Consider the following 14,026-nt stretch of genomic DNA (forward strand, 5'->3'; position numbering starts at 1 on the left):
GATGTTAACAACAGTAGAAACTGCAATATATGGGAACTTTCTGTATGGCTGCCACTCCCTTTAAATCTGAAACTGCTCAAATGAAAAAAGTGTATTTTTAAAAGGGTCGAAGTGGGGGCGCCTGGGTGGCGCAGTCGGTTAAGCGTCCGACTTCAGCCAGGTCACGATCTCGCGGTCCATGAGTTCGAGCCCCGCGTCAGGCTCTGGGCTGATGGCTCGGGGCCTGGAGCCTGTTTCCGATTCTGTGTCTCCCTCTCTCTCTGCCCCTCCCCCGTTCATGCTCTGTCTCTCTCTGTCCCAAAAATAAATTAAAAACGTTGAAAAAAAAAATAAAAGGGTCGAAGTGAACAGAAATAAGTAGATCAGCATTTAAAACTAGCAGAGTGCAGGAAAAAGTGGTAACTTGAGAGCCATCTAGGCAGGAACCCCTTAGGAAGGTCAGAATTCATAAAAATCTGTATGTGGGGTCGTAGGTAAAAAGCGTTGTCTTGTACACCAGGTAGGCAACCCAGGAGGGCTCTGAGCTTGACATCTAACCAGGAAGACTAAGAGTGAGTGTTCAGGGGCCCCTGGCTGGCCTAGTCCATAGAGCATGCCGTACTTAATCTTGGGGTTGTGAATCTGGGGCCCACGTTGGGTGTAGAGATTACTTAAAAATGAAAATGGAAGTGCTCAGAAGGGAAATCATATTCAACTGGCCCCTGAGTTGCCCTCTGGTAGATGAATGTGTGTCCCGGATGAACACCAAGAGTTCCCAGAATTAAAACTACCGGCAAAGAGTGCACGGGTTTCGTGGCTTGCTGCAGAAAAGAGCTGCCTTCTTGGACGCGTAGTATAGTAGGCCAGAGTGGGTGCAAGCAGCTAGGACTTATGTGTGTTCTTAAAAGCATTTCTATGGTCTTAAGCATGGATGACTGTTGTGTTTTGTTACACTTTATACTCCCCCCAAACCTAACGTGGGAAAGATGGCATAGTGGAAACGGTGTCTTAAAAGGAGAGCCACCAATGGGGCGCCTGGGTGGCTTGTAGGTTAAGTGTCCAACTTCAGCTCAGGTCATGATCTCACGGTTTGTGAGTTCAAGCCCCGCGTCGGGCCCTCTGCTGACAGCTCATAGCCTGGAGCCTGCTTCAGATTCTGTGTGTGTGTGTGTGTGTCTCTCTTCTCCCCTCCTCACGCTCTATGTCTCTCAAAAATAAATAAATGTTAAAAAAAAAAGAAAAAAGAACCACCAACAGACTGATGGGCTTGCCTTTTAAAATTCTGCAACCATGGATAAACCATCGAATCATGCTGTGACTCGTCTGTATGATAAAGTAACCATGTCTGCCGAATCAAGACGTCACAGCATTGGACTGTGGAGAAAGTGGGAAAATAAACATAAAGGTGCTAACAGAAGTGCCAAGGGGGGGACACAATCACGATCAGTTGGACTCCTTGGGGAACACCCAACAGAAGTCAAGTTCCACTCAGCTAGAAAGGGGCTCAATTTCAGGTCGTCCACAGAACCAAAGCCAGGAGGAAAAGGATGCATGTTAAAGGGGTGGTTTGCCCCTTTTTTCGATATTCCCACCCAAATCCTGGTAAGGGGGCTTTCCCTCTCGTACCACTACCACCCTTTCTGAATGTCAACAGCCCTGTCTTTGGTTCCAGGGATCTTAGCCATGTTCTCAGCCACTGAAAATCGGGTTGTGGACACAGGGCCGTTTGAATGGAACTGAGTGAATTCTTGGGCCATGGGTATGCATCGTGTCTTTGGATGATCCATAGGTGACTGGGGCGGGGCGGGGGGCGGGGAGGCAGTTCCTGGAGGTCAGGGAAGACCAGTTCATGTGACTCTGCAGCAGAGGCCATGATTCCTGGAAGACAGGAAGTGGCCCGCACGCAATCTCAGACACTCACTGGGCAGGCGCGCTGCTCTGTGCTGCCGTTTCTGCTTTCCACGTGTTGTTCACAGAGCTACTCCCTCGCCTCCAGCCTCACAGGGACCCCCTCCGAGGCTGAGTCTTCCCCAGCTCTTGACCCCTTTCCTAGCCCAGATGACCTCCCGCTGCTACAGCATAGCAGATTTGTCAAGTAAAAAGCCAAAATCGACTGGTTTTCTTGGCATTTCTGCTTTTACGGGCATAATTCTTGAGACAACGAGAATGACCCTGACTATAACGGCCAGGAGCAAGCATGTGCAGACGAGAAAAGCACACACAAATTTTTTTCTCTCTACAGGCTAAAAAACCCAGAGAGTTCTCAGACAACCTTCAGTGAATTCTTCCCCGTTCCATAGGCCAAGGGCTCTATCTGCACGTCTTCTGGGTATAACCTACCTGTAGGCCCAGCTACATAATCCCTGGGGCCCAGAACAAAATGAAACTGCAAAATCCCTTGTCCAGAAAGTAGTGAGTGCTCTGGAGAGCATGAAACCCTTCTGAGCATGAGGCTCTGTGCGACTGTAGCCTGCATGCCGGGAGGCCAGCGCTGCACACACCTTATAAGCCAGTCAGGGCCGACAGGTGCATTGAACGGAGCTCAGGGTTTGTGTCACTGAGGACTGTGCTCACTAAAACTCCTTCTCTTACTTCAGAGACACAGCGAGATTATGTTCCCCACTGGCTCAGGCTGTCGGGAACTGCCATCACAGTCTCCTGTGTCAGACTTCACCCTACCTGCCAATCCGCCACATTCAAAGTCCTCTGGAGAGAATTCTATCACCTGGGGGACAGTGGAGCCACAAAATGGAGGACATGATGCTTGAGTCCTCATGTGGAAGGCTGCCTGCCAAATACCACAGTGAACTCCAGGATAAGTAAAATTTCTAGTATGTGAAGCCACTGAAATTGTGGGGTTTTTATTGGTAAACGCTGCCATACCTAGACTGTACATGTCAGGACAGGGCTATGTTACAGTTACATACAACACCAAAATCTCATTATCTTATAACAAAAATGCATTTCTTGTTTTCGATATACCATCAAGAACACTATACTCCGTGAACAGCTATCTACTCAGGGAGTGAGGCTGATAAAAGTTCCCTCCTGACTTCTGTTTCCGAGATCACCACGGGGCTGGGAAAGAACGTGGTAAATGATACATCAGCTTTGAAGGTTTGTGTGCATACGTGACATGTCACTTCTGCTTACGTTTCAAAGAAATGGTCATGCTTATCTTTAAAAAGAGCAAAGAACTGCAATCCTACTTTGTGCCACAAAAGGGAAAATCCAGACACATTGGCGAATGAGAGCGAGGATTACCGTGTGAATCGACGTTGGTGCCTGGAAGAAGGGCACTGCCATACAGACACTTAAAATACGTCGTACAGAACAAGTCATTGGGCAGCAGGCTGGTCAGCGGGACAGCCCTTCTGTACCCTGGTAACATATTTAGTAAATCCGTCCCCAGTGGGACGTAGAAGGTAGACCAGGAGCCCAGTGAGACTCTAACCTAATGGGAAGTAGATGGAGGCAGTGACGCGTGTTAGATACTGTTATCTGCCTTTAGCAAGATACCGTAAGTGACAGCTCAGGGGAGAACTACTTGGTTTTCTAGAAGACATAGAAAGGTATTAAGGAATTCTGCCGATCCAGGTCCTTTTAGGGTTAGAAAAGCGGACTGTCCCTAGACCCTCAGTAACAAGACTGGAAAGTATTAAGTGACAAAGGTACTAAAAGATCTCTGATTTAAAAAAAGAAATGACACAATTTTTCCGCAAAGATGAGATTAAGGGTTCTAAGCTTAGTGTTTCAGAGAGCAGTCAGATAGTCCTTAGTCGAGAGAGAGGGGCACACACGTGAGGAGGCAAAAAGATACATCAGACTTGAGAGTTTTATACAGGAAGGAACTCGAGTGCGGAATTTACAATACGGGAACCAGAAGCACATATAGCAAAAAGGTCACCTTATAAAGGTAATTGTTATTGTTAAGGAAACCATGGGCATGGATAAAAAGAAGACTTTGATCCTTAAAACAAGCAATCCCTCCGAGTGTCCCTGCAGGAAGCCCAGATAACTTATCTTTCTGGTTTACAGGTTGCCGCTGGACCATAAGGAGCCATGTTTCAACAGGATACAAAAGACCGTGTATCACGTGGAGATCTTAGATCCTTTTCTCTAGTCAGGGCCTGCCCCAGATGTGTTTCCATTGACTCTTAGCCCCATTCCAGGCAAGATCATTCAACACACAAGAGTGACTTTCCCTGGTTTCAGGGAGCAAGTTTCTTCTTGGTGTAAAATTGCAAATTCCGTATTTTTTAGATGTCTTTAGGGACTATGGGTGCCAAGGTAATACTTGCAAAATGGGACTTGCAACTTGCTCTCTTATCCTTTAAATGTGTCTGGAGCTACCCTGCTGAGTAAAAGGATGCTGCTAATTTTGTGATGTTCTATTCTCATAGCAACCGGCGGTGACGTCAGAGGGCTATTTTATCACAGAAGCTATCCAAAAAAAGAAGGAGACAGTCCTGGCTTCCTTGCTCTTTATGCAACAATCATTTCACATCGATAAAAATGGAAACAGGAAATAAAAGACTCTAATAGCTTATGTGAACCTTCTTATGAATAGTTGCCATGGTATGAAAAAGCTTTCAGTTTGTATCAGTGGTTATGTATGTGTGTGTTTTTCAAATAGTATTACAGGACATTCAGTTACAAGCCTAAGCAAGATTAGATAAGCTAGGTCAGGCACACAGGAGAGAAAGCAGCATCAAAGCATTTAAAAGAATAATTAGCATCATTAGAGAATATTACCTCTTACTTGTTTTGACATTTTTTTTTATCAAGAACCTTAAAACAGTAGGTTCACTAGTGTACTTAATCACACTGAAAGGCAACATTAAAAGCACTAGCTTTGTTTGTCAGACAGATGACGGGCACCTAACTTGGTACAGGTGCAGATTTCAGGAAGACAGCGTTGTGTAAAGCAGCCTTGCGAACTCACACAGTCAAGTCAATTGGCGAACTGGCCCGGGGGTGTGGGCCGGGTGTGGGACAAGCCCTAACTGCAGCACTCATGGGTGAGTTGGGCCACAGCAACAAAGACGCCAACAGCTCCACCGTTTAAGACATGACGTTTGTTTGCTTGGTCACACTAGGCGGTGGTCAAGGGTCAGCAGGAGACTCTGTTCTTTGTCATTAGGGCAGCCGCCATCTACAACTTTATTCCTTGCTGTGGCAGAAGAAAGAAGGAGGGCAGGTTATTTTGTGCGGTACAAGCGGTATTGTTTTCCTTACTTTGAAAGGTGTTGAGGTGTGCAGTCACTGGGAAGGCTCTCAAACATTCTACAGCTCTCTTCCCCACAAGCCACTTCCCCACAAGTTGCACTTACCTGTGCACTTGTGGCTAGATGTGACCATGTGACTTGCTTGGCCTAGAAAATGTGAATGGAACTGATGTGCAGAGACGGTCAGAGCCAGTAAGCGTTTTGCCATATGGTTTCTTGTCCCTCAATACCGAGAAGATACTTGTCAATTAAACTCTTACGGAAAGTAAATACAAACCAAACATCAAGAAGTGGAAACAATTTTTACCAAGAAGTATAAAAACATCACAAAACTATACTTAAAAAAAAAATCTCTTGGGGCTCCTGGGTGGCTTAGTTGATTAAGTGTCCAGCTTCAGCTCAGGTCATGACCTCACGGCTCCTGAGTTCTAGCCCTGCGTCAGGCTCCGTGCTGACAGCTCAGAGCCTGGAGCCTGCTTTGGATTCTGTCTCCCTCTCTGCCGCACCCTCACTCACACTGTCTCTCTCTCCCAAAAAAAAAACATTAAAAAAATTTTAAAAAAGAGAATATAGTTTCTGCCATACCTCCCATAATTCTTACCATTAATATTATGTTGAAAATTAACTTTGATATTTAATTTTTAAAACATAATAAAGCACCAACATTGATAAATAGGATTTAAAATTTGATAGAAGAGTCAAATATTTCAATTATTCAGTCATGTCTGTACTTTTTTATAATGAAACACACACACAAGTATTATCTGCAAGGAACTCCACACCTTTCATTCTCCTCTAATGTCTGTTTCTGGTTCTCTCAGTGGAGACTGGGGAAAATCTTACCCACATTATCACGTTTCCGGCCCATTCTCCTACCTCCTCAACTCTGCCCAGCATTCGCTGGGGGCAGGAGGCGTGCAGACAAAAGGACTGTCCAGCTATGAGCCCCCTGCTTACATATCTCCCCCTCCCTCCCCGTATCTTCAGTACACCTGGCTGCAGGAGCATCTAGCTCCCTATTTGTCCCCGAAGTAGTGGCTAGAAATTTCTCAAGGACTTCAGAAACATTCAGAAAAAACAGAGTTCCTTGTCTTCCATAGGGACACATACACATGCAGAGAGGTGAGTAGATTTCAGTATGTGAGTTGATCATTGAGTGTCCTATTAGAGTGTACATTTCTCTCTGCTGGTGATTGAAATATGTGAGGGCTATGCCCAAGAGTGAGTTTCAGCCTTTGTAAGTGTGAAGGCAAGGTTCTGAAATGACATCTCTCCAGTATGTTCCCCCCAGCATGGTCTAAAAACACTGCCTTACTACAAAAAATTGTCTGACAATCCCATGGTATTCTTTCTTTCCACTGGGTAAGTATAAAGAATATATTTAATAAAGGGAGCGATTAAAAAAAAATTTTTTTTAACATTTATTCATTTTTGAAAGGCAGAGAGAGACAGAGTGCGAATGGGGGAGGGGCAGAGAGAGAAGGAGACAGAAACAGAAGCAGGCTCCAGGCTCTGAGCTATCAGCACAGAGCCCGACGTGGGGCTTGAACTCACGGACCACGAGATCATGACCTGAGCTGAAGCCGGCCACCCAACTGACTGAGCCACCCAGGCGCCCTAAGGGAGCAATTTTTATAACTAACATGATAAATAATTTACCCAATATTTGTCAAAGATAATGGATAAAACAGAAAAAGCCTGTTTTCCTGCAGTCACCACCGTAGAAAAGATGTAGATCCGTTAGAGATCATTTGGACCCCTGGGGGAACTTAAGGCATCTTCAGGGGTTTGGGAGATCAAGCAATTTTCACAAGGTGGGACATTCTATGCCTCTTTTAACTGCTTGACATTTTCACCGGTGGTGCAAAAGCAAGGGTAGCTGAGGCAGGCTCAACTCGGAAGGGGCCCCAAGGTTTCCACTCCCTGGTGGGTACACCCTGTGCAGCCCTCTGACCTTGAGATGGGGCGCCACGCCTGCAGACAGCATGGGCTGTCATTCCCATGCTTAATTTACTAATCCGTTGACTGAAAGTTCATAAAGGTCATCCACTGGGCCTGGTCTAATCAGGTGAACCCTTAAAAGGAATGAGCCTCTTTTCTGTTATAAGAGGTGTGATGGGAGAACTGATGGGTGGGAAAGTTCTCTGGCTGGCTCTGAAGCCAGACGTGAGGAATGTGGCGGCCTCCACCTGCTGAAAGGAACCTCAGTCGACAGCCAGCAAAGAAATGGGGAATGAGTCTCACAACTGCAAGGAACTTAATTCTGCCTCAATGGTCTGAACTTGGGAGAGGACCCCCAAGCTGCAGGGGAGAACTCAGCCTGGCCCATGTCTTGATTTAAGTTACAGGAGATCCTTAGTGGACATCCATGTATGCAGTTTCCCCATTACTGACAGGCGGGACTTCACGCTAAAAGAGATGTTGTTTTAAGCTGCTAGCTTTGCAGTTCTTGGTGATGAAACACTGGAAAACTAATGCGGCTGCTAAAACTGCCAGCACCTTGGCCCAGATGGAGACTGGGGCACACAACTGTTCCAGAAGCCATCCGGTCTCTGCCTCCATGCACGCACAGGAAAGGATCCCCGTTTCCCGGAAGAGTTCCTTAATAAAGGGGTAAAGATTACCTCTTGACTGAGTCCCAAAGCTTGAGGACAAGTCATTTCACGTCCTGGGTGATGAGATGAAGCACACACAAGGCACGCGGGCGGCTCAGTGACCCGTGATCTGCCTGCAGGAAGGAGCCTGGGCCTGGAGTCCTGATCAGAACCAGCAGCTGTATTCACATAAGGCCATTTATGGCAGAAAAGCTCTGGTTATCGAGACTGAGCCTTTAACAGACATTTTTCTCAAAAATGCATTCTCTAATAAGGCTATCTTCTTAAAATTTATTTAAATTCTAGTTAGTTAACATATAGTGTAGTAATGGTTTCAGGAGTAGACTTCAATGATTCATCACTTAAAACACCCAGTGTTCATCCCAACAAGGGCCCTTCTTAGTCCCCCATCATCCATCTAGCCCACCCCCCACCCTCTTCCCTCAATCAACCCTGTTTGTTCTCCGGTGGTTAAGAGTCTCTTACAGTTTAAGGCTATTATTTCAAGGAAAACAACTGCCAGTTTTCATTGCCGATGATAAAATTCAAGTTTGCATGCAAAAATTAGAAACTTGTACCCCATCGTTTACAGTAGCACTTCCAATAATAGCCAAAATATGGAAAGAGCCTAAATGTCCATCAACTGATGAATGGATAAAGAAATTGTGGTTTATATACACCATGGAATACCACGTGGCAATGAGAAAGAATGAGATATGGCCCTTTGTAGCAACGTGGATGGAACTGGAGAGTGTTATGCTAAATGAAATAAGTCACATAGAGAAAGACAGATACCATGTTTTCACTCTTATGTGGATCCTGAGAAACTTAACAAAAGACCATGGGGGAGGGGAAGGAAAAAAAAAAGGTTAGAGATGGAGGGAGCCAAACCGTAAGAGACTCTTAAAAACTGAGAATAAACTGAGGGTTGATGGGGGGTGGGAGGGAGGGAAGGGTGGGTGATGGGCATGGAGGAGGGCACCTGTTGGGAGGAGCACTGGGTGTTGCATGGAAACCAATTTGACAATAAATTTCATATTAAAAAAAGAAATTTAAAAAAATTAGAATTTTGGAAAAGTTACATTCTCTGTTGTAAACCTAACAACCTCTTCAGACATAGAGACTTGTGAGCTGAGTGGTATACTAATGCATGTGATTGTTTTAATATTGTGTTATGAAACGTATCAACATTTGGAAGATCCTCATAGCTCAGTGAACCAGTATTTTCCAAATGACCGATGTGTGATGTTATGAAACCGTGCCTAGGTAAAAAATCCATTCAGAGTACAAGATAACCAACGGCTTTTAACGTAGCTGAGTACGAAATGTCGAATCATTGATATGGTTCCAGATTCCAAACGGCAACAGCCTTTAAGAACTGATGCTTGAAAAATACAAATATAGAACAAAATCAGGAAATTTTAGCCCAGAAAGGTCCTGTCCCTTGTCCTCCACTTCACATTTCATGCTACCTGCTAGCCAACTACTAAACCAATGTCCTACATAAAATTAAAGAAAATGGGGGTGCATAGGTAGCTCAGTTAGTTGGGTGCCCAACTCTTGGTTGGGGATCAAGCTCCACGTTGGGCTCCATGCTGCGGGTTCGGAGCCTGCTTGAGCTTTTCTCTCTCCCTCATGCTCTCATAATAAACATAAAAACAAAAGAAAACAAAACCCCAAACAAACAAATAGCACCCTACTGCTGAGATCAGTTACTCTATTGATTAGAGTGGCTTACGTTACTCTAAAAAAACAGACCCACATAAGGATAATGCGAAATGGCTCAAACACAGTGAAGGTTATTTCTTGCTTACTTAACAGCTGCTGGCTTTACTCCACACGGAGCCAGGAGCCCTGAGGTCCTCCTGGTTTGTGGTTCGGTCATCTCTTATGGCTTTGTCGTCTGTATCCAGCTGGCCAAAGATGAAGGCGCACTCCCTTCTTTGAAACTTCCCTTGTCAATGGCACACATTGCTTCTGGCCGCATTCTGCTGATGAGAGTTACATGATGGCCACACCTGGCTAGTAGTTCTTTTTTTTTTTTTTTTTTTGAAGTTTATTTTTGAGAGAGACAGAGACAGCATGAGCACAGCATGAGCAAGGGGCAGGGGAGGGGCAGAAAGAGAGAGAGAACCAAACATTCTCTGCATTAGCAGCACAGAGCCCAACGCAGGCTGGAACTCACTAAACTGTGAGATCATGATCAGAGTCAAACCAAGAGTGGGGCGCCCAACCGAGAGTGGGGTGCCCTGGTAGTAGCTACTTAGCTGTGGCTGGAGACAATGGATACTGGTGGATAGCTGGCTGTGTACCACTGTGGTGTCGTGCCTAGAGATCGGTTTGGAGTTGGAGCTCGATATGAATCTTGGTTCTACAGCTAATTATTTCTGTGGCTTTGTATAAGTTACTTATCTCTGAGATTCCTTCCTCCTTTTTGAAGCTTCAGGAGTACAGGGACCTTTCCACTCTATGCCTAATTCTAGGTACAGAGCAGTGAGCAAGACATACAAAATTCCTATCCTCACAGGGTTTACGCGTCAGCTGGAGTTTCTATGTTTCTGGACATCCGGGTTAAACTACACTCAAACACTCTAATTTCCTATCTCGTGGAAGTCCAAAGCCCACCCAAGAGTCCCACAAGTTTCTGGAAGGGTAGCATTCGTAGGATCTCAACTGCTTTCCTGACTCCTGTCGCTACACCTGCTGCCTTTACACTTACCACGTTGTCATGGATGCTAAATCCAACCGTTTCTGTTTCCAGCAAAACAACTCCTCCAGACCAAGCGTTTGTGAGTAGTGGTGACTTTCCTGAAGACCCTGTTAAGGGTCATAACGCCCGCTGCAGAGCGGGGTATCTCTGTATCCATACCAGCCATTTTCGCTTTCAAAATCCTTTTTTAGCTAGTCAGTCACCTTGGGTTCTTGTCTGGATTTTTTCCCCATTCGGTGACCAGAATCCCAATTCATGGACGCCTCTCTCCCACCATCTGGCACAGCAGTTCAGCTGTCTTTAGTTCGCACTCCCTAATCTTAAGCAAGTTGCTCAGCAGATCAAAAGACCCTCTTTGCAATGATAAAATAATATAGTTTTAGCAGGAAGTTATGACTCCTGAATGCAAAAAAAAAAAAAAAAAAAAAAAAAATCCGTAACCTATTTAAGTTCCCGAGGATAAAGCCGGCAAAATGCTTTCCGGGCGGGGCCCATGTCTCCGGGGCCCAGGGTTCTTGGAAGATAATTTTGGGATTCACAAAACCGGGATCAGAGAGCAGCAGTATCGGAATTCACAATGACACCACGGCGTAGTAAACGATAACGCCCCACGTCCTGTATTTCTCCAGGATTCGGTTGTGCTTGTTATAAGATTAGCCAGCTGGTGTCACAGGTGGCCGCAAGCTCAGGTCCCGACCGCGCCGAAAACCTCTACGTTTTCCTGAAGTTCGTTAATAAAGAGGGGTGGGAAATGGGCAACACAGAGAGGGGAGGAGTAGATGCAACAAGCGAGTTACCGCTGCACTCCACCACTCGTTCTCGGCCTCCTCGGAAAGCGACTTTTAAGGGAGCGTCCCTCCAAGCGCGGCGGCCGGCGGCTGGAGGTGCAGCGGAAGCCCCGCGGCCCAGCCCTCCGAAATCCGGGGCGCGCGACTTCACTGACGACCGCGTGGACCTCTTCCAACCGCTTCCGGCTTTTGCGACCGGAAAGCTTTACCTCCGCGGCGGCGACCGACGAGCAGCCGCAAAGCGCGGAAGCGGCGGCGGCCTCCCAGCGCGGCGCGTGCGCGTGCGCGCACCCGCGCGTTAACGTCCACGGCGCGCGCGCGGCCCGCGCCGACGTCGGGTCCCGTCGCCATAGCGACTGGCCCTGGCAACCGCGAAGCCGAGCCGGCCGGCGGCGGGCGGTGTGAGCTGAGCTGCGCCGGTCGGGTGGCGGCCCCCGGACCCCGCGTGTCCCCGCGTCGTGGCCGCCGCCATGGCGGGAGGGGCCCGGGACGTTCGGAAGGCCTTCCTCCTCACCACCACTCAGAACTACTTCGGCCTTCTGCCGGAGCCCTGCGACCAGCCGCGGGCGGACGGCTGCCTAGAGGTCAACAACTTTCTGGACGACGGCAACCAGATGCTCCTCAGGGTGCAGCGCTCGGACGCCGGCGTCACCTTCTCCAACTCGGTACGGGCCCCTTGCCTCCGCCGCCGCCCCTCCGCGCCGCAGGCCCGGCCGGGGTCGTGGGCCTCCTCCGCCTGCGTCCGCGGGTCGTCCCCCTCCCCGCCTCCCTGAGAGCCCGGGAGTCTCTACCCGCCCCCCGTCCCCATGCCTCCCCGCTTTCCCAGAGACCCCGACTGTCTCTACCCGCGCCTCCCCGCCTCTCCCCAGAGCCTCGCTGTCCCCGCTCCCTCCACTCCCAGCCCTGCTGTCGCTCTCATTACCCCCCCCCCAGCCCTGCTGTCTCCCTCCCTCATCCCCCCCAGCCCTGCTGTCTCCCTCATCCCCCCAGCCCTGCTGTCTCCCTCATCCCCCCCCAGCCCTGCTGTCTCCATCATCCCCCCAGCCCTGCTGTCTCCCTCACCACCCCCCAGCCCTGCTGCCTACCTCATCCCCCCCAGCCCTGCTGTCTCCCTCACCCCCCCAGCCCTGCTGTCTCCCTCATCCCCCCCAGCCCTACTGTCTCCCTCACCCCCCAGCCCTGCTGTCTCCCTCACCCCCCCAGCCCTGCTGGCTCCCTCATCCCCCCCCAGCCCTGCTGTCTCTCTCATCCCCCCAGCCCTGCTGTCCCTCTCATCACTGCCCCCAGCCCTGCTGCCTCCCTCACCCCCCCCCTGCTGTCTCCCTCATCCCCCCAGCCCTGCTGTCTCCCTCACCCCCCAGCCCTGCTGTCTCCCTCACCCCCCAGCCCTGCTGTCTCCCTCACCCCCCCAGCCCTGCTGTCTCCCTCACCCCCCCAGCCCTGCTGTCTCCCTCACCCCCCCAGCCCTGCTGTCTCCCTCATCCCCCCAGCCCTGCTGTCTCTCTCATCCCCCTAGCCCTGATGTCTCTCTCATCCCCCCAGCCCTGCTGCCTCCCTCATTCCCCCCAGCCCTGCTGTCTCCCTCACCCCCCCCCCAGCCCTGCTGTCCCTCTCATCACTCCCCCCAGCCCTTCTGTCTCCCTCATCCCCAACCCCTCATTCTCCCCAGCCCTTCCCCCTCCTCTTCTGCCCCTCTGCAGCCTGGGCTGTTCCCCTCCATCCTCAGAGCCTGGTTGTTCCCCCTCCCCCACCCCCAACCTGGTGTTGACCTTCAGGACCCCCTCTGCCTCCACCTCAGTCCCTCCACCCTCTTAGGGAGCCAGGCTGTCCCCACCCCCCTCCCCCAGCCCTACCCCTGCCCACACCTGTGCACCTGAGCAGAGCACCTTTGTGCTTTTCTGGATTCTTTTAAAGACTGTAGGTATGTTACAACTAAAAACATCAACCTTATTTATCAAACTTTTTTTTCTGCCTCTTGAAGTTCTTTGAGGCAAATTCTAGGGTATCTTTTTTTGGGGTATGTGCTGAGTCTATATCGGAGGGAAAGTTTGGTTAGGAATTTGAATCTTTTAGGAAAAGATATAATACAAAGTTTAAATTATTATTATTATTATTTTTGAATCCTGGTTTGAGATATTTTGATGGGCTTCCTGCACTGCCTTCACTGGCAGGATTGCTTAAGAAATGGTTCCTTCGGCGATCAGGACTTAAGTAAGTAAACTGTAGCCTCACGGGCAGGAAAGAAAGGCCTCCCACATTACAGGGTCTCAGTAGATGGACGAAAGTCGTGTTTGATTTGATTTTTATTTTTTTCGTTGCTGAATTCTGTGTTTTTTAAAAAACATTTGAGTTAACATACAGAACAATACTGGTTTCAGGTGTCGAATTCAGTGCTTCAGCACCTGCACGGGACACCCAGTGCTCACCCCAGCAGGTCCCTCCTTAGTGCCCCTCCCCCTCCACCCCGCAGCGCCTATTTTACGACCTCTTCCTGTCCTGCTGGCCCGAATCACTAGGTTGAACAGATGTAAGCGTGGAGTGCAGTTGTTTGCATGATGGAGTCCTCCACTCCCTTCGCTAGGATTCTTTAGTCCTGGGCTTAGTTTGATTCTCTTGAATCTACTTGAGCAGAGTTTTATTTCGAACTGAATACAGGCAAGCTCTTGGCTCCGTGTGTGTGTGGTATGAAGACGCGAGAAGGATGCCTGCTCATAGATTGCCGCTCCT

General features: G+C 48.8%; 1 protein-coding gene and 2 long non-coding RNA genes across 10 annotated transcripts in view; 2 read left to right on the forward strand and 1 right to left on the reverse strand.

Moving 5' to 3' along the window:
• The first annotated feature begins 336 nt into the window (after window positions 1–336).
• On the forward strand, window positions 337–4,528 carry LOC131486622 (uncharacterized). The gene is made up of 2 exons (XR_009249396.1): window positions 337–1,738; window positions 2,222–4,528. It is a non-coding gene; the product is annotated as an uncharacterized LOC131486622 (long non-coding RNA).
• On the reverse strand, window positions 4,450–11,665 carry LOC131486623 (uncharacterized). The gene is made up of 2 exons (XR_009249397.1): window positions 5,313–11,665; window positions 4,450–5,152 (listed from the first exon to the last, which is right to left on the reverse strand). It is a non-coding gene; the product is annotated as an uncharacterized LOC131486623 (long non-coding RNA).
• Window positions 11,650–14,026, forward strand: part of DYNC2H1 (dynein cytoplasmic 2 heavy chain 1) — a 339,313-nt gene continuing 336,936 nt past the window's right edge. For 7 of the 8 annotated variants that reach the window (XM_058686519.1, XM_058686520.1, XM_058686521.1 and 4 more), the window contains exon 1: window positions 11,652–11,964. In XM_058686519.1, coding sequence (XP_058542502.1) covers window positions 11,770–11,964 — 195 coding nt within the window. In that variant the 5' untranslated portion in view covers window positions 11,652–11,769. Of the gene's footprint in view, window positions 11,965–14,026 lie in introns of all 8 variants that reach the window. The other variant, XM_058686526.1, reaches the window with a different exon arrangement.

The sequence above is a fragment of the Neofelis nebulosa genome, chromosome 10 (genome assembly GCF_028018385.1).
Source record: "Neofelis nebulosa isolate mNeoNeb1 chromosome 10, mNeoNeb1.pri, whole genome shotgun sequence".
Classification (NCBI taxonomy): Eukaryota; Metazoa; Chordata; class Mammalia; order Carnivora; family Felidae; genus Neofelis; species Neofelis nebulosa.